Source organism: Bubalus bubalis, chromosome 1 (genome assembly GCF_019923935.1).
Source record: "Bubalus bubalis isolate 160015118507 breed Murrah chromosome 1, NDDB_SH_1, whole genome shotgun sequence".
In the NCBI taxonomy this organism is placed as follows: Eukaryota; Metazoa; Chordata; class Mammalia; order Artiodactyla; family Bovidae; genus Bubalus; species Bubalus bubalis.
This window is the reverse complement of record NC_059157.1, coordinates 12317016-12336828: the sequence shown is the minus strand read 5'-3', so window position 1 is coordinate 12336828 and position 19813 is coordinate 12317016. Positions and strand designations below refer to the sequence as shown.

Sequence of the window (19813 nt, the reverse complement as noted above, 5' to 3'; positions counted from 1 at the left end):
GTCTGGTAGGCTGGGTTAAAAGCAGCACAGCAAGCTCTTTGATTTCTACACAGCTGTATTTTTTCCTTTGTTGTCACTGCAAGGTAACATTTGGAGAGCACCGCTTGCCAAGGTTGGTATATTTATTGGTACTCCTAAAAAAGGTCACTTCCATCCTTATTTGTTTTTTCCAGCTCCAAATGCCATGCAATTTATACTGAAAACCCAGTATTGACAAGTAATCTTGGCTACTTACAATTCATCTTGCTAGAGATCAGTTTCTTCATTTTATCAGGAAAGTGAAGTTGCTCAGTCATGTCCAACTCTTTGTGACCCCATGGACTGTAGCCTACCAGGCTCTTCCATCCATGGGATTTTCCAGGCAAGAATACTGGGGTGGGTTGCCATTTCCTGCTCCAAGGGATCTTCCCGACCCAGGGATCAAACCCAGGTCTCCTGCATTATAGGCAGACGCTTGACTGTCTGAGCCACCAGGGAAGTCTCATTTTATCAAAGGACTGGGCTAAACCATTTCCAGTTGAGTTATTTCAAATCCTAAAAGATGATGCTGTTAAAATGCTGCACTCAATATGCCATCAAATTTGGAAAACTCAGCAGTGGTCACAGGACTGGAAAGGGCATTTTTCATTTCAATCCCAAAGAAAGGCAATGCCATAGAATGCTCAAACTACTGCACAATTGCACTCATCTCACTTGCTAGCAAAGTTATGCTCAAAATTCTCCAACTGAGGCTTCAACAGTACACGAACCAAGAACTTTCAGATGTTCAAGTTGGATTTAGAAAAGGCAGAGGAACCAGAGATCAAATTGCCAACATCTTTTGGATCACAGAAAAGCAAGAGAATTCCAGAAAAACATCTACTTCTACCAAAGCCTTTGACTGTATGGATCAAAACAAACTGTGGAAAATTCTTAAAGAGATGGGAATACCAGACCACCTTACCTGCCTCCTGAGAAATCTGTATGCAGGTCAAGAAGCAACAGTTAGAAATGGACATGGAACAACAGACTGGTTCCAAATTGGGAAAGGAGTACATCAAGGCTGTATACTGTCACCTTGCTTATTTAACTTATATGCAGAGTACACCATGCAAATTGCTGGGCTGGATGAAACACAAGCTAGAATCAAGATTGCCAGGAGAAATATCAATAACCTCAGATACGCAGAGACACCACCCTTATGGCAGAAAGCGAAGAGGAACTGAAGAGCTTCTTGATGAAAGTGAAAGAGGAGAGTGAAAAGGCTGGCTTAAAACTCAAAATTCAAAAAACAAAGATCCACCACTTCATAGCAAATAGATGGGGAAACAATGGAAACAGTGAGAGACTTTATTTTCTTGGGCTCCAAAATCACTGCAGATGGTGACTGCAGCCATGAAATTAAAAGGCGCTTGCTCCTTGGAAGAAAAGCTATGACCAACCTAGGCAGCATATTAAAAAGCAGAGACATTACTTTGCCAACAAATGTCCCTCTAGTCGAAGCTATGGTTTTTCCAGTAATCATGTACAATGTGGGAGTTGGACTACAAAGAAAGCTGAGCGCAGAAGAATTGATGCTTTTAAACAGTGGTGTTGGAGAAGACTCTTGAGAGTCCCTTGGACTGTAAGGAGATCAAACCAGCCAATCCTAAAGGAAAGCAGTCCTGAATATTCATTGGAAGGACTGATGCTGAAGCTGAAACTCCAATACTTTGGCCACCTGATGCAAAGAACAGACTCATTGGAATAAGATCCTGATGCTGGGAAAGACCGAAGGTGGGAGGAGAAGGGGATGAGGATGAGATGGTTGGATGGCATCACCAACTCGACGGACATGAGTTTGAGCAAGCTCTGGGAGTTGGTGATGGACAGGGAAGCCTGGTGTGCTGAAGTTCATAGGGTTGTAAAGAGTCGGACACGACTGAGCAACTCAAGTGAACTGAAACCATATCCATTTATTGAAACTTATTTATTTGGGGCCACACCACGGGCATGCGAGATCTTACTTCCCTGACCAGGGATCCAATCAGGGCCCCCTGCAGTGGAAGTGCGCAGTCTTAACCACCAGACTGCCAGGGAATTCCCCTGACCAAACCGCTTCTAGGGTCGCTTCAAGTTTTTCCAGCTCAGGCCAGCTTGTAAACTCGGTCTACACCTGTTGTACTTCAAACAGCCATCAGGGGGCGCTTCGCACCGCTTATGCCTTGAACGGAGCACAGCTGCTTGCAGAAACGCTGAAGAGGCAAAGCTCTGCCTAGGGCTTCCCAGAGGTTGATGAGAGCCAGCCATCTCAGTCACCTTCATTCCCCTTCTAAAGGGAAGAATGAAGAGAAAAATTTATCCTCCATTTACTTTATAGAGGCTTCTCTGGTGGCTCAGAGGGTAAAGCGTCTGCCTGCAATGCAGAAGACCCAGGTTCAATCCCTGGGTGGGGAAGATCCCCTGGAGAAGGAAATGGCAACCCACTCCAGCATTCTTGCCTGGAGAATCCCATGGACAGAGGAGCCTGGTGGGCTACAGTCCACGGGGTGGCAAAGAGTCGGACAGGACTGAGAGACTTCATTTTCACTTTCTTTCACTTTATAGATGGGGAAACTGAGGAATGTTGATTTTCTTTCATCCCATAATAGGATGAACTATGAAAAAGCCGATGGCTTTCTGGAGTTGCTGCTAATTAAACAGCTTCACATCACACCTCAACTGCTCACTAGCTGGCCTAAGGCAGACTATCCCCAGGGCGTTTGGCAGGGGGCTAGGGAGGCCATTGGCAGGTCTGTACAGACTCTGCCAACTCCTGCTTCTCCGCTGGACAGACAGACAAACACAGACATACTGCCCCTGCCCAGGCATCTGAGAAGGGAGCCTAGATCTCTGGCTTTTAGGATGGAACCATAAAGGGCACCATTTCCATGGCCTTTACCTGTGCCCGCAGGCCGAGAGAAAGAAACTGCTAGATGCCGTAAAGGCTGAGGAATGAAGCTGGTGTGGAATGTTCGCCCCGTGACTGCCCACGAGGACCACAGACTGCACTTACCACTGTTCCCCAGAACAGGGATCCCCAGTCTCTGGTATCTAAGGTCTGACGGTCTGAGGTGGAGCTGATGTACTAATAATGGAAATAAAGTGTACAATACATGTAATGCACCTGAGTCTTCCCAAAATAACCAACACACACACACACACCCCACCACCACTCCGTGCTTTGTGAAAAAGTGGTCTTCCATGAAACCAGTTCCTGGTGCCAAAACGGTTAGGGACTGCTGCCGCTAGTGGTAAGGAACCCGCCTGCCAATGCAGGAGACATAAGAGACGTGGGTTCGATCCTTGGGTTGGGAAGATCTGCCGGAGGAAAGCATGGCAACCCACTCCAGTATTCTTGCCTGGAGAATCCCATGGACAGAGGAACGTGGTGGGCTACAGTCCATGGGGTCGCAAAGAGTCGGACACGATTGAAGCAACTTAGCACACGAGCACACCACAGAAGAACCTACCATGGGAGAGTCCTAGGAAAGCGTGTTATCAACAACACCCTCCCCCTAACTCTGCCTACTCCTCAGCGGTCTCAGAGGTTGCAGAAGGCAGGTTCCCTCTGAAAAAGCCAGTCACTCCTCATCCCGTGTCCTCCCACCTTGTCACTTCTGCTCAGGCAGAGCCAATGGTTCCATGGACCCTTTTTCCCTCGCTGGTCCCAGGTGGTGCCGTGGTAAAGCATCCACCTGCCATTGCAAGAGATGCAAGAGATGCAGGTTCGATCCCTGAGTCAGAAAGATCACCTGGAGGAGGAAAGAGCAAACCACTCCAGTATTCCTGCCTAGAAAATTCCAGAGGAGCCTGGAGGGCTATACAGTTCATGGGGTCGCAAAGAGTCAGGCACCACTGAGCACACACCACCACTAGCACCATCTGCAAGTCTTCACATCTGTAGGTTCAGAGGATGGTTGTTTGTCTTCCCCAGTTCAAGTGCTCTGGGCCCGTGCTACAGAGAGCAACCCACTCAACATCCAAGGGTATAAATCTCCCTCGGCCTGACACCTGACAGCAAGTTGCTGGAGAAATGACCGGAGCGGCTGGCTGCCTCTCCACCTGTCAGACACCGTGGTGACAATTGGCAGACGGAGTCCACAGCTCCAGCGCAAGTCTAAACACTCCAGAGGAACCTGACAGCTGGCACATGGGTGCCTATCGAGTAAGACTCGAGCCCTGTGAGCTCCTGGATGCCGTTCAAGGACCATTCTACAAACCAGAACACCCTCCCGCCCCCAGATCATTCTTCTCCCCCGCCTAGCACCCTGGCACTGACTGGATAACTTCCCTCAGCGATGTTGGGAAAATATCCAGAGATGGGGAGAGAGAAGAGGCCCTCTTACTTATGCTCAGGCTAAAGCGAGACTTCCTTCTCTGCTAAAGGTTCAACAGTTGAGTCTTTGCCAAGAAACCTTCCACACCTCAGACACCAGAGACCTCGTACTGCTGAGTGAAGAAGGAGAAAGTCATCTTTGGTATGCAAACATCCTAAGAAATAAAATCTGGACTCCTAGACAGAAGAAAGCAGCTAAGGCCAGGTCCAGTTCACAGGGAACACCCATATGTGGAAATCCACTGAGCTTATCCTCAGGGCTGATCAAAGTTTTATAACCCTGGAGCCCCTGAAGGTAGCCAACGCATTGTATGCTGCCGTCACCCAGCTCGTTCAACTTTTACTGATTTACTGGCTCTCCCGTAAATCAGCTTGGACAATGGTCTCTGCTCACGGAGTCTAAATAAGAACTCACAAAATGACCCGGGGGGTTTCCATAGAAATTTTCTTTCCCTAGGAAACTGCCTGATAAGATTCATAAAATTGGAATAAGGGGGGGAAAATATTATCAAGGAGCTCAAACTTGTAACTCCAGTTTTAGTTCAAGAAGATAATACAGATTTCTGCTGCCCAGGAAAGGGAGTGGGAAGGTAGAGGTTAATAGAGGTTATGGAAAGGATAAGAAATGTCAGAATATATTTATAACCCAAGAACATCTGCCCAACACAAACAATGGTCTGTGCCGCCACACACACGTACAACACCGGACAAAACTGGTTCCTGGTGGCAGCGGGATGTTATGAATCCACCTCTGGCTTGTAGCGCAAGAGCTCCATGTGCCCTGATCCCTGGCACAGCAAACCCCACCCTCCTATGGGCACTTCAGTGAATCCCGAGGGCAGAACGGCCTCCAGGGTGGGAAGATCGGAGTGTCAAAGGCTCAAACTCTGCCTCCTTCACCCCAAAAGACTTTTCATTCTTTGTTTCATGAGGATCAAGAAGAAAGGGACAAGGATTAGGCCTAATTTATTGCCTCTGTCACAGAGTCAGCTCTATGAAAGGAGTAAGTGGATTACGCAGAGAAAACAAAGGGAGAGAAAGAGGGCGATGGATAAACTGCATTCAGTAACATTTATTAATTTGATTTCAAAAGGAAAAAGGACCCATTCTAATGGTTCACCTTCCCACGAAACCAGGAGCGCCCCCCCACCCCCCACCCCAAACTCTGAAGTAAAGTCCTGAAACTGCTGTGAGGTAGTTGTGTCTACAGTGAGGAAGCCAGGGACAGAAGCCCAAACCGTGACCTTCCCCAGCTTCCTCTTCTCAGCCTGGGCCTCCAGCACCCCGGTGGGTTCCTCAGGGTCTGGGCGGCAGAAGGAACAGAATGAAGGTGCCCGCCTTGCTCCTGCGCACACAGCACCCGAGTGGGACAGGTGCGGGTGCCGGGGCTAAACGCAGCCCAGCTCCTGCCCGGGCACCTGGGCATGGGAAGCAGGACGCGCGAGCTGCTGAGGTAGCGGTGAAGTTCAGGGCTGGGGTGTAGAAAACTTCTCTCAGAAAGAAAGAGAGCCGGCGAAAACCCACTTGGTAAGGATTTCCCCTCTCCAGTCAGCCCCCCCCCCACCCCACCCCCGCCACGTCCCAGGACCCAGTCGTCAGGCTGGGGAGGGCAGAGTTTTCCAGCTTGGAAACTCCACGGGGCTCATTCTGAACCGAGGCCGGCCAGAGGCTTTCCAAAGGTTCCGGATCAATGGAGCTGTTTCTTCAAGGCCTAAGAAAGTCCGCAGGAAGCCCTGAAAAAACGGAGATAACAGTACCTTGGGGTGAGGGGGCAAAGGGTGGGAACGAGGCGGAGGGGGAGGGGGGCGTTGGTCAGGGACCTTGGGAAGCCCCTCTGGGATCCACCGAGCCATAAAGCCCACCCCCAACTCCAACCCGACCCGCTTCCTACTGGGGAAGAATTCGCACTCACAGCTTCCTCAGCCCGGCTAGCCTTCATTCCGGAAGCGAATCCTCACCTTCAGGGCTATCAGACTTTTCAAAGAAACCAGAACTAAGCCCGACGGCTTGGGGACGGGCGCGGGGGTGGGGTGGGGATGGGGGGTTGCCCTCTAGTCTTCTCGGCAAGTCAAAGCCAGCCCGCGTGATGGTAAGAAATTTGGGCAGAGAAAGAACTAAGCTAGCAAACCCAAACTAGAGCTGACCGGTCGAGCCGGGGGCCTTCCGCACCGCGGCACCTTCGGGCGCACTGTTGTTCCTGGGCTGGAGAACCACCCGGCCGCCTCCTTTGCTTCCACCGCCCCCCTCGCCCCGCCCTGGCAGGGTGGGTAGGAAACGGGAAAGGAAAGGGCTCTGGGTTCCACTTTGATTCCCTACTCTGTGCCCCCCTTCTCTTGATTGCAAAAACCCTCCCCAGCCCCAGCTTCTCCTCCCGAACCCCGAACTCAAAAAAAATTGACCAGCGGAGATACAGAAAGCTTCCTGATCCCTTCGCCTCGATTACCTACCCGTCGAGCTGTGGGGGCTGCCTGGGGCCAGCGGGGCTGGTCAGGGCCGTGGGGGCGCCGGAGGGAGCTCGGGGCGGGGAGGCAGCGGCGAGGTGCTCCTCCGGCCGGCAGCGACACAGCAGGCGGCGGAAGGCGCTCCGAAAGTCCGGGCTGCGGCAGTAGATGAGCGGGTTGAAGGCAGAGTTGGCATAGCCCAGCCAGTTAAGGGCGAGAAAAGTGGGGCCGGACACCAGAGAGGGGCCCCCGAGGGCGCGCACCACGTTGACCACAAAGAAAGGCAACCAGCAGAGAGTGAAGGTTCCCATGATGAGCCCCAAGGTGCGCAGGGCGCGGTGTTCCCGCAGAGGCAGAAGGCGCGCCGGCCGCCGGCCGTAGGAGGGCACCCCCGCGGGCGAGGCGCACGGCCCCGCCGGGCCAGGGGACCCGGAGCGAGAAGGAGCCGGCGGAGACTCCTCTGGCGGGAAGCGACCCAGCTCCCGGCGCAGCAAGCGCAGCTGGCGCGTGGCCACCACGAAAACTCGTGCGTAGACGAAGAGCATCACCAGGAGCGGAAGATAGAACGAGACCGAGGAGGAGAGCAGCGCGTAGGGCATGTTGGAGGCGAAGGTGCAGCAGCGCGGGTTGGAGTGGCAACGCTGCGCCTCGGCATCGGCCCCGATGCGCCACCATTTGCTCATGATGGGCGCAAACGACACCGCGGTGGACACGACCCACACCAGGACCACGGCTGCTAGGGCGCGGCGTTTGGTGACTAGCGCGCCGTAGCGCAGCGGGTTGGTCACGGCCAGGTAGCGGTCCACCGCCAGGGCGCACAGGGTTTCGATGCTGGCAGTCACACACAGCACGTCCACCGAGGTCCACAGCTCGCAACCGGTGACGCCCAGGGGCCAGTGGCCGGTCAGCGCCAACGTGGCCCCCGGGGGCACGACCAGGAGCCCCACCACCAGGTCAGCTGTGGCCAGCGAAGTCACGAACACGTTGGTCATGGTCTGGAGTCTCGGCGTCCGGGCGATGGCCACGATTACCAGCAGGTTGCCTCCCACGGTGGCCAGCACCGCTAGCGCCAACAGCGCCCCCGCCAGCGCCACAGCCCAGGGCACCCCTGGCAGCCCACTCGCGTTGGCAGTATTGGGTGCAAGGGTGGGGATATCTGGCCACGGGGTCAGAGAGCTGTTCCCGGGAGGCCACGGAGCCATCCCCGCGTCGCGCGTGGGGCGGGAAGGAATGAGGGAAAGGGTCTCCCAGCTCACCATGCTCAGCGGCGGGGGCATCGGGGCGTGGGAGCGATTTCCCTGGCCTGGGCCATCTTCCCCAGTTGACCGGCCGAGAACGCACAGTCTCCCCGCCACCCCCACCCCTTGGGTGCCACGGCTGGGGAGGGGATGGGAGTTGGGGAGTGGCGGCTCTTAAAGGGGCCGCGGCCAATAGGCTCCACGCTGGGCCTCCGGAGCGGGAATCGAGCCGTGGGGACTGAAGGCAGATGGACGCCCGCCTTTCCTATTAGTCAAACCCCCAGTAAGAGTAAAGTCACGCCGTGTTTTCTGCTAAGACGTGCCCCTCTCCTGCAGTGACAGCTCCCCGCTCTCTGGCGGCACTGGCTTTCTGGATCTCTGTACCAATTTCCCGGGAAGGTCCGGGAGCATCGCTCGGGGAAGGAAGAGCCCCCGCCCCGTTACCGCGTTGGAGGGAAAGGTAACCCCCTGGAGGCAAAGGAAAGGACCCACAGCAGCCCTTCCTCCACGCAGGCATCCTCCCCTGAGACTCTGTAAGTCATAGAGGACACCGGCTTCTTCTGTCTTCTCCCAAGGCCTCCTTCCATGAGATCTGGCCTCTACCCTTCTATTCACTTACCTCCCCTATCATTCTAGTCTTACTTTTCTTTCTCTTTCTTTTTTCCCTTTTCAGCTACTGAAAAAAAAAAAAAAAAAAACCTTCCATTTTCCAGGAGTCTTTATGATTGCCTGCTCATTTGAGTTTGGATTTGACCTTTGAACTGAGCCCAGGATGCTACGAGTTTCCATTTCTCTGTTTTCCCCACTCCATGTTGCCCCTTCCCCACACTTTCCACGGAGAAAACTTCTAGATGGACCCCTTCTCTTAAAACGCTTCTCTTATAATGACTGTGCTGAAAATGAATGAATGGGGATTTCTCTGGTGGTACAGTGGATACCCTGGTAGCTCAGATGGTAAAGAATCTGCCTGCAATGCGGGAGTCCCGCGTTCGATCTCTGGGTCAGGAAGATCCCCTGGAGAAGGAAATGGCAACCCACTCCAGTATTCTTGCCTGGAAAATCCCATGGACAGAGGAGTCTGGTGGGCTACAGTCCATCCGGTCACAAAGAGTTGGACATGACTGAGGGACTAACACACACAGTGGATAAGAATCTGCCTACCAATGCAAGGTACGCAAGTTCGATCCCTGGTCCGGGCAGATTTCCGCATGCAGGCAACTAAACCCCTGGGCTGCAACTTTTGAGCCCACGCTCTGGAGTCCATGAGAGACAGCTAATGAGCCCCTGTGGTGCAACGACTGAGCCTAAGTACTGCACCAAGCCACCATAATGAGGAGCCTGTGCACAACAAGGAACAGTAGCTCATGCTCACCACAACTAGAGAAAGCCCAGCAGCAATGAAGACTCAGCACAGCCATAAGTAAAGAATGAAGGTGACTTCCTCGGTGGTCCAGTGGCTAAGACTCCACACTCCCAATGGAAGGGAGCCCGGGTTCGATCCCTGATCAGGGAACTAGATCCCACCTGCCACGACTGAGACCCAGGGAAGACATAAAAAGAACCAATGGCTTCCAGGTTGAGTCTTTTCCACCATCACTCCCACCTCTCCACAAATCTTCCATCACCGTGGCAAAGTCTTCTCTACTTCCCTGAAGATTTTATTCATGAACTTTTAAAAATTAGAAGACACTGAGGTGAGGACTTCACACATGGCATCTCAGAGTGTGTGGCACCACAGGCCTGGCACTTGAATGCCTGCTGGAGTCTCTCCTACAATGACATCAGAGGTTCCCCGCACCTAAGAAGCCCAGGGCCTCCTCCCCCACTTGGTTCTCATCCAAGCTCTGTCTCTAAGCCAGTTCCTCTCAAACTGGGTGTGGGGAGATAAAGCTGAAAAACACACCCCTAGGTTAAAGTTGAAGGGCAGGAAGATCTGATACCCTTATTAAATCCTACCAGAACCTGATCCTCGAGCCATCTTGCTTCCTCTCCCGAAACAATGGGAGAAAGGGGGGAAAATATCATGGAAAAAGCCTCCAGGGCCATGCCTTAGCAAGTCTCTTTTGAAGAGCTCTATATTTCAACAGTACCCTGTCGAGTCACTGGTCTCAGCAATCCCTCTGGGAGGCTGAGCCAGGGGCTGGGAGTTGGAGAGACTGGAGGCGAAGTGAAGACCTAAAATTATCCCCAAGGAAAAAGAACCCGTGTCATCTCCCAGGGACCCCATGCTCACCCGCAAGCAGGACTGGTCAGTGGCTCCCAAGCAAATGCCTTCCGTGCCCAGGCTGTACCCCCGGCAGGCCCAGCCTCTCCCCCTCACCCCTCGCACCATCCTGCTGAGCAGCGCAGGTCCCACTTGGCCGGAGTCTTGACCTCTTGACCAAGGCCTCTTGCTGACCGTCAGGGTAGTCCCCCCCAAGTCAGGTTTTGCAACACCCCAGAGTGTTGCCAGTTATCTCCAAGGGGTGTCAGAAGATTCTCAAAGAGTAACCTCTAAAACAAATCCCAACCATTCAGCAAGGTTTGGGGTGTTTTCTTTTTTGTTTTCAGGACATCTGAGTTGGTTGGGGGGAAAGGAGAGGGGTGCCAGGAAGTCAAGTCACTTCAAAGGCTGCCATGGCTTTAGGGGTGACCTTGTTAATCTGAGGAAGTGTGTTCCAATGTTTACGTTCAAGAAAGACAAGATTTCCCAAACCACATGCGTGTGCCTGCCTTTGGGGAACGATTAGGCCTATAACCAACGGAGATTGTGGGGAGAGGAATTCTGGCCCCTGTTTTGAAGGCTTTTAGGCGCCAGCAGACAGCAGTGCCCAGCACCTGGAGAGCTTTTCCTCTGCTCTGGCCCATCCCCCCAACGTTCTCAGTCTGGCTGGCCCAACCCCCACCCCACCCACCATCCACCCCTGGCCTTGGGGCTCCCCCGCAGGAAGGAGTCCATCTTTCATCACTTGGGTCTCTTCTTCTTGTGCTTTTGTGTTTCTTCATTTTATGTTTTGAATCTGTAATGCATTCACGTTATTCAGCCATCAAAATACACGAAATCATTTACTAGAAAATTGCCATCTCAGTTTTCACCTCCCTAATAGTAGCCACCATTAGTCTCCGTTTATCTTTCTGCTAATATTTTACGTAAGGTCAATAAAAAATATATATGCCTTTGTTCTTTATTTTCCTTTCTTTTCGACCCAAATAGAGTAAAATATACCCACTGTCCTGAACCTTGCTTATCTTAATAATATATATCCGTGATTCTTCCATACCAATGTGCAGAAGCCTCCCATTTTCAGGATTCCATTGTGGGGATATACCATAATCTATGAAACCAGACAGCTACTGATAGACATCTCACTGACTTCCAATCATTCCTAATAGATGACGTTGCAGCGCATTGCTTGTAATCATGTCATTTCACACGTGTATAAGTATATTTGTAGAATAAATTCCTGTAGAATCACGTATCATGCAGTATACACATTTGCAAATTTAAAAGATACAGCCAAATTTCCCTCTCCAGGCGATGTACTCATTTACCTTCATGCCAGTGTTTCTGATGGCCTGCCAAGGGTGGGAGGCTAGTGACCCACTGCCGGGAAGTCATCCTAATTGCTGGCCGCAGGGGAGTTAGGCTGCCCAGTCTATAGGGGTCATCCAACTGTGGACAGAAGTGTGCATTGCCCAGTGAGAGTTTACCCTGGCCCTGGGCCCCCAGATGACCTTTGTCCTGTGCCCTTGGAGGCAGACTGGGAATGTGGGCCTCTGAAGCTACTGAGTTCAGGCTGCTGCTGTTTCTGTACTGGGGGCTCCGAGGATGCAACAGGTCATCCTATCGTGTCAGGGCCCAGTTGTGTGATGGTCTGTGATTTGGAGAACGCTGTCAGCAGAAGCAGAAGAGGCAGCCACTGCCTTGCTCTGTGGGCAAGAAGTTCTAATAGCAGGACGTGCTCTCTGCCCTTGTTGATTGTAGCTCATGGTCGATCCCCTGAGCACCACAGCTGGGTCCACATACGTGTGTGTCTGTGCATGTGTTTGTAAGGAGCCTAGCTCAGGAGGCTGAGCCTTGTGCTTTGTCCAAGACTACCTGTGTTCAAGCTTTCCCCCTCTGTCCTGTCTTTCTTCAAACATCATGTGTAAGTGTGACTTCTGAACAGCTGATTTTCTAATCTTTGCTTCTCCTTCGGTCACAATCAGTCTGGGAGGTTAGGATGATGGTGGCACCAAAGAAGAGCTAAAAGTTAGGGTCTGAAAGATCCAATCCAACACCAGCATTGGAAAGAATGAAAAAGTTGCGGTCTGGGGGACTTCCCGGGTGGTTCAGCAGTTAAGAGTCTGTGCTTCCACTGAAGGGGGTGAGGGTTTGCTCCCTGGTTGGGGAACTAAGATCCCACATGTCACGGGGCATGGCCAAAAACTAAAAAAAAAAAGAAAAAGCTGAAGTCCAGAGGGGAAACTGAGGCTGGACTGAGATCACACAGGAAAGGTTCACTCGGGCATCCCAGGGTCAGGAGAGTGAGGGAGGGAGAGAGCAGGTGAGGGCGCCCACCAACACCCAGATCCTGCAGTCACCCTGGAGACTGGCTGACTTCGGTGCAGCCCACGTCTCTGACTGGCCAAGGAGGCAACCAGGAAGAGGGCAGATCTGCTGTACTGCTTGGATCCGTAGTTTCTTCCATCTCTCCCCGAGAGGGAAAGCTCGAACAAGGCAAGAGCGTGCCTGGTACTCGGGCCACACATTCTCTGGCCTTTCTCTCACATCAGCCCATACTTTGCCTCCGGGAACAGGTGCTGAGTCAAAGGTGGCCGGTGCTTGGAAGGACAGGGAGCAAAACAAGAGGATGGCTTCTTCCCCAAACAGGAAACCCATGCCTCAAGTATGAGACCCTCCAATTAAGACAGAGCCTGGAGTTTTCTTTCCCATCTGGAAAGAGGAAGGAAGCTGAGCCTCACAAAGGTTCTGGGGTGGCCAAAGCCCATCAGAAAAGACCCCCGTCTGGGAGTGGTCAAGGTCCAGGTGTCAGTGGAGAGGCTATGACAAGGGAAAAATGTTTCTTGTTTTTAATAGGGAAATGCCACTTTTTTTTTTTTTTTCTCCAATCCCAAGGGGAGAGAAGGCATTTTGCTGCAACAGGTGGAGAAAGAGGAGGAAGAGGAGACAGCCTCCGGGCTGCCATGTGGACCCTGCTGGTGGGGATGCGACAGCCCAGGGCTCACTGGGCACTTTCCTCTCTGCCAGTCCCCACATGGCCATCTGATGCAAAGAACCAACTCATTGGGAAAGACCCTGATGCTGGGAAAGATTGAAGGCGGGAGGAGAAGGGGACGACAGAGGATGAGATGGTTGAATGGCATCACCGATGTGAGGGACATGAGTTTGAGTAGGCTCCAAGAGATGATGATGGACAGGGAAGCCTGGCGTATATAGTGCATGGGGTCACAAAGAGTCAGACATGAGTGAGCGACTGAACTGATACAAAGGTGATCAGGACCAGTCCAAGCTCCTGGCAGGAACTCCCATCCCATAGAGAAAGTTGGGGTTCACTTCGTTCCACAGAAGCAGCACTACCAGTGTTTGACCGGCAGTTTTGGACACAGACATCAAGCAGGTCAGCTTTGTCCCGTGGTGGAGAAGGGAAAGAAAGCAAGGAAGAGCATTCCTTGGGGAAACCAAGGTGATGCCATTGAGGACAGCCTGCTGTACCTCAACTCCCCGCTCCCCCACAACAGACAGGTTTTCCCACACTACTGGAAAGACAAAGGCATTTAACTCTTTCCTCCCAATCCTGGCCACACCTCCTGCCTCCCAGTGCCTGAGTCTGCCCCACCCTACCACCCCCTCACCCCTCACCCCCAGGGTTCCTAGGCTCCTGTGAAAATGCTGCTTCGTGGATGCTCTGCGGGAGGCAGGAAGCCAGAAGGAGGCTGGGGTGATCCTGTCTCCTTTACAAATCCCGCTATTGCGATTTAGTAGGAGACTGTCCGGGGTCACAAAGGAAATGACCAGCCTGGCTATCTCCTCTGGCCTTGGCTGGCAGCTTGTTCCACCTTCTCGGCTGGACAGGGTTTGGGAGCTGAGGGCAGGGAGGTGGAGGTGCAGGGCAGGCTGGAGACTGGGGCCAGCCATTAGCATTGACCTTCGCTTCCTGGAATCTGAGTTGCTCCCTGGTTCGTGGAAGGAGATGAAAGGGTTAATCCAGGGGTGTTGGAGGGTGTAGAAGAAGAATGGGTGAAGAAAGGGTGGAAATAGGAGCTGGTGGCATCCTGACAAACTGGGGTAAGGCTGGGCATCCTCCCTTCCTCCCCAAGCAGGAAGGTAGCTTTGTCTCTAGGGGCACAGTCTGTCTGCCAGCCCAAAATAAGGAGGATCTAGAAGGGATGCGGGACAGGGCGGCAAGAAAAAGAAAAGAATGTAAACTGTGCTGGGAATGTCAGCTCTCTCCTGGGGGCGGGGCGGGGGGGCGGGGGCTGTGGAAGACAGCCCTGGATTTCTAAAGAGCATCCATCTTTCCTTTTTGGCTAAAAAGCATCTTCCTCTCCCCTTGCCAAGGTTCAGAGCTCCTCAAGGAGAAAGGATCACCCCAGCGTCCTTAGGTACTCCAGCCTCCTACGAAGCAGCATTTTCACAGGAGCCCAGGAACTGGGCAGACTCAGGCACAGGGAGGCAGGAGGTGTGGCCAGGATTGGGAGGAGAGTTAAATTCCTTCCTCTTTCCAGTAGTGGGGAAGAACCTTTTTATTTCCTATTCCAAATGGTGCCACGGACACTCAAGGTTCAGGGCTTCCATGGCTCTCAAAGCCGAATCAGAGCCATAAAATACCAAAGAAATGACATGATCAAGGAAAAGAGTCCCAGCTAAAGGCACTGTGGTCTGCCTCCATTTCTTCATCCCCAGCTCCGGAAGAAGGAGGAGCTAGTGAATGGATCAGGATCTATTTCACATTGTGCCAAGGTCGGGGTCTGGGGACAGGAGGGATCCATCAGTTCTTGGGAACCAGATGGAGAAAGGCTCACATTCTTTGCATAGCCATCCACACGTGAAGGCAGGCGGCGCTGATATACACAGTCAGCAAAGCATAAGCTCAGATGGGAGAGCACACACACACAGGCACACACAGACGGGCACAAGTGTAACACACACATACACACACCTGCAAATAGGCACGCCCCATCGTGAGTCCTGCAACGCTGGAGATGTGAACACACAATCCACAGAAAGTCGATCAGACGTGCACCCTCCTGGCCTGCAGTGAGTCACTGCATCCATATTTTTGGTCACGTGCACCCAGCCTAGGTCCACCCGCCCATGGATGCATGCCTCCATCCCCAAACCGAAGCCCAGAGCCTGTGCTCCACGTGGGCAGGCTCCAGCTGATGAGCTGGGAACGAAACAGCAAACATCAAGGCTGCAAAAAGCTTCAGCCCCACGCAGAAGCGCAACCAGGTCAGAGGCCGGCACCCCCGACAGCATCGTCCCTACTCATCTCTCCGTAGTGGTGCTAATGGCACAGAACGCCAGGTTCCCAGTCTGTCGTGGGAAAGTCCTTTCAAAGCATGAAGGGCAGAGCAGCCTAAATTAAACCCAGCACCAGCCCAGCTTGCTCAGAGGGGACAAGTCCCTGACTGACCAACTGTCTGCTTTGCCTTGTCATTCATCCCAGGGAAACTGCTCAGGCCTGTCCTTTTTTTGGCAGATGATGGCTGAGAAAGAATGCCTGTGCAATGGCGTCCATTACTCATTCATCAATCAACACCTACTATATACAGCCCTGGACTGGGCCCCCAGGAGAGATGCTGGGAGACCCCAAGAGGTATCAGACACGGTGGCCGCCTTCACACAGAGTCCATTCTAGAAGGCAGGGCTTAAACACCAGAAAAGAAGTGCAGCTTGACAAGGACAGAGGAAGGGCTGTGAGAGCTGGGGTTTGCTGGATTCTGAGAAAGAAGAAATCACTTCCAGATGAGGGTGATTAGAAAGGAACTTCGTGAAGACAGGGATTGGATTGAGTGTGAACAAGTGATTAGGACTTGGAAAGGCATAGAAGAGGGACACGGTGTCCCAGATGTAGGACGGCCATAAGCAAGACAGGAGAGGTTCAGACTGGTGGCTTCTCGGAGCAGCCGTGCGCGCCTCGTTTAACACTGCGGGCACCCTGGAAAAGGGCCCCACGGGCATTTATTCATCGTTCTCAGCCTCACTTCCAGGTGCCTTCATTCCTTCACTCCTAGTTACACTCACAGAATTGATGTTCATTACACTTGGGCTCTTGTTTTAAATGTGACAAAAGGTAATATCTTCCTACTGAAAAGGTTTCTCTTTCCCAAGGCCAGAAATCCCACCAAGGTGTTCCTTGAACACTCTTTCCCCAACTGACTTGCTCTTAGCAACCTGGTCCACCATCATCTCCTCCCAGGGTAACTCTCTCACCTGATTCACCAGCCTAGGAAGAGGGTGGGAAGCCCCCCTTCCCCCAGCACAACTCCTGAGAGGTTGTAACACCCCGGGAAGAACAAAGCATCAAGAAATGTCGTTAGAGGGCGTTCCCTGGTGGTCCAGTGATTAAGAATCTGCCTGCTAATGCAGGCAACTGGGGTTCGATACCTGGTGAGGAATCTAAGATCCCACATGCCCTGGCATGCAACGGCTAAGCCTGTGGGTCACAGCTACTAAGCCCACACTCTAGAGCCCACGAACCATAACTACTGAGCCCCAGAACCACAACTACTGAAGCCCGAGCACCCTAGAGCCCTGCAAAAGGAGAAGCCACCGCCATGAGGAGCCTGCAAACTGCAGCTAGAATAGCTCCCACTCTCCACGACTAGAGAAAAGCTGCACGCGGCGGTGAAGACTCAGCGCAGGCAAAACTAAAAAGAGGGAAAAAAAGAAAGAAAGAAATGTTGTTAGAACCATTGCAGTGAACTGCTGCTTTAAGGATAGTACAGCATGTGGATTCGGGAGAGATAGAAAGATGCCCTCCTCCAAGGGAAAAAAAAATCCTGAAAATCCCATCACTATGAATACATGCTTTTGACTGATGGTCTTACCTCTTTATTAAAATGAAAGGACCCCAAAAGAGAAAGTCTCTTGGTCGATTTTACCTTAGGGCGATTGATTTTACAAGCTCCCCCCACCCTGAGAAGTTTGCCCAACGGGTAGAGCATGTTAGGAAACCTACATGCTCTTGGGGGAAATGGCAGGAATTTCTCTCTGTACAGCCCAGTCCCAAGTGTGGGCAGTGTTTGAGGGACTGAGCCCTTTGATAAGGGAGAGGTATGGTCCCTCTGAGCAACTTGGGTGGATGATGTCTCATGCGCTACGCATAACCAGTAAGATACTATGGACTGGATCAGGATTCTTTCATAAAAGTTTGAGACAAGGGTCATTTTTGGTAATATAAGGGATAGGTGACCTGAAATCTACTGACCGGTCATAACAGTGATTACATGTTAAATTAAAATAATAGACCTCTGCAGAGTGCAACTGTGAGGTGCTTCGATGGGTCACCTGTGTTCTTTAAAACACCCGCATCCCTCAGTGAAATCATTTCCCCCCATTCCAGTAAGTGGCAAATTGCTTCTGCCGGGTTCTCCAGCCAAAACTCTTGATCTCATCCTGGACCTCTCTCTTTCTCTCTTATACTCTACACAGGAGGCAACAACAAACCCTGTAAGTTTTACTTTGTAACATATTTATAGTCTGTTCACTTTAAATTTATTATTTATTGCTAGGAGGGAAGGATTTATGGGTGAGTAGAGGATGGGTGATAGAAGGTATAGTCTGAAAGTACAGAGACAAATAAAGAGGAGTTTTTTAGTGAATTTAAGTGTGGTTGGGGGAATTCCTTGGCGGTCCAGTGGTTAGGACTCTACTCTTTCACTGCAAAGGGCCTGAGTTCAACCTTTGGTCAGGGAACTAAGATCCCACAAGCCAATGCAAGGTAAAAAAAGAAAAAGAAATCGATACACAAAAATCTGTTGTATTCCTATACATTACCATTGATCAGTCCTTCCCAAAAATTGAAAAAAATAATTCCATCTCTAAGAGCATCAAAAAGAATAAAATATTTGGGAATAAATTTAACCAAAGAGACAAAAGACTAAAAGAAAACCCTAAATAAATGGGAAAATGTCCCATGCTCCTGAATTGGAAGACAATATTATTAAGATGATGATACAACTGTATGGCACAGAGAGCTCTACTCAATATTGTGTAATGACCTATATGGGGAAAGAGTCTAAAAAGAGTGTATATATGTACACGCATAACTGATTCGCTTTGCTGCACACGAGAAACTAACGCAATATTGGAAATCAACTATACTCCAATTAAAAAATAACAATAAGAGAAACTTTAAAAAGCTGATGATACAACCCCAAACAATATGCAAATTCAGTGTAATCCGTATCAAAATTCCAGTGGTGTTTTTTGCAGAGATAGAAAAACTCATCTTAAAATTAAAATAAAATCCTTTGTATGAATTTTTTTGCAGTCTCAAGGGGCTGCAAATAGCAAAAAAAAAAACAATCTTGAGAAAGAAGAACAAAGTTAGGGGACTCATTCTCAATTTTAAAACTTACTACGAAGCCACAGTAATGAAAACAGCACGGTGCCTGGTATAAGGATAAATGTATAGATCAAGGATTTATCAAATTGAGAACTCAGAAATAAACCCTGACATAGTCAACTGATTGTCAAAAAGGTAACACAGTCATTCAATAGGAAAAAATTCTCTTTAACGAATGGTGCTGGGAAAACTAGATATCCACGTGCAAAAGCATGAAGCTGGACCCTTACCTTCACCCTTAAAATCAAACAGAGACCAGACTTGAAAGTTCATTCCCTAAGCAGACAACACCGGTTTTGTCAGAAAAACAAAGTTTAATTTAGCTTATTTTGCAAGACAAGCAAGACTAACTTGCCCTGGATCACTTCTTGCTTATGCCTCTGAAAATCATAAGTGAAACTTAAAGTCTTCCCCGAACTGATATGAAGTAACCATTCCCTATCATTTAAGAAAACTCTATAACCAAGCACTGTGAAGAATAAACAGTCACTGCCTCCCTACTGTATAAACTGCCATACAATGACATATCTCTGCCCCTCATTCCATGCTACATTTGAATGCTCCCAGTTCAAAAACTCTCTTTTTCTGGTTTGTGCACAATGAACTTTTATTAATTACTGCCTTTGTGATTCACTGTTTTCAGTTCTGCTATTTCTGAACTTCGGACACACTACAAAGAAAAATTAACTAAAAATGGATTGAAGACCTAAATTTAAGACATAAAACTACAAAACTTCCAAGGAAACATAGGGGAAACTCTTTGTGACCTAGATTTGGCAACAATTTCCTAAATATGACACCAAAAACACAGGCTTCAAATGGAAAAGTAGATAAGTTGAACTTCATTAACATTAAAAACTTTGTGTATCAAAAAACACTATTGAGAAAATGAAGTGACGATCCTCAGGATGGGAGAAATATTTGTAAATCATATCTAGTAAGAGTTTAACAACCTGAATATATTTTTTAAAACTCCTGCATCTCAACAACAAAAGATAAACAACACAGTTTTAAAATGGGCAAAGGACCTGAATAGATGTTTGTCTGAAGAAGATATACAAATAGCCAATAAGCACAGCAAAAGACAACATCATAAGTCATCAGTAACATGTTATGAGATGTGACTTCACACCTACTAGAATGGCTATACTTTTTAAAGTGGAAAATAACAAGTGTCGGACGGGATATGGAGAAATTGAAATCCTTCTGCGTTTCTGCTGCTGCTGCTAAGTCACTTCAGTC

General features: G+C 50.4%; 1 protein-coding gene and 1 non-coding gene across 3 annotated transcripts; one reads left to right on the top strand and one right to left on the bottom strand.

Moving 5' to 3' along the window:
- Positions 1-2343: 2343 nt before the first annotated feature.
- TRNAC-GCA lies at positions 2344-2415 on the top strand. The gene has a single exon. It is a non-coding gene; the product is annotated as a tRNA-Cys (tRNA).
- A 1417-nt stretch (positions 2416-3832) lies between these two features.
- ADRB3 (adrenoceptor beta 3) lies at positions 3833-9023 on the bottom strand. 2 transcript variants are annotated; one of them, XM_006050961.4, is made up of 3 exons: positions 6784-9022; positions 6249-6310; positions 3835-6069 (listed from the first exon to the last, which is right to left on the bottom strand). In XM_006050961.4, exons 1-2 carry the CDS (start codon positions 8052-8054, stop codon positions 6265-6267), a joined length of 1317 nt encoding a protein of 438 aa, XP_006051023.4. In that variant the 5' UTR covers positions 8055-9022; the 3' UTR covers positions 3835-6069; positions 6249-6264. The 2 variants fall into 2 exon arrangements, with proteins under 2 accessions (XP_006051024.4, XP_006051023.4); XM_006050962.4 differs by lacking the exon at positions 6249-6310 and having other exon boundaries at positions 3833-6069; positions 6784-9023.
- Between the last annotated feature and the right edge of the window lie 10790 nt (positions 9024-19813).

Coding starts and splice junctions, on each gene's coding strand:
- ADRB3 (XM_006050961.4), bottom strand. CDS start 8,054: ATGCCCCCGCCGCTGAGCATGGTGAGCTGGGAGACCCTTTCCCTCATT. Junction 6,311..6,783: donor CAGCCCCCACAGCTCGACGG/GTAGGTAATCGA, acceptor TTCTTTGAAAAG/TCTGATAGCCCTGAAGGTGA.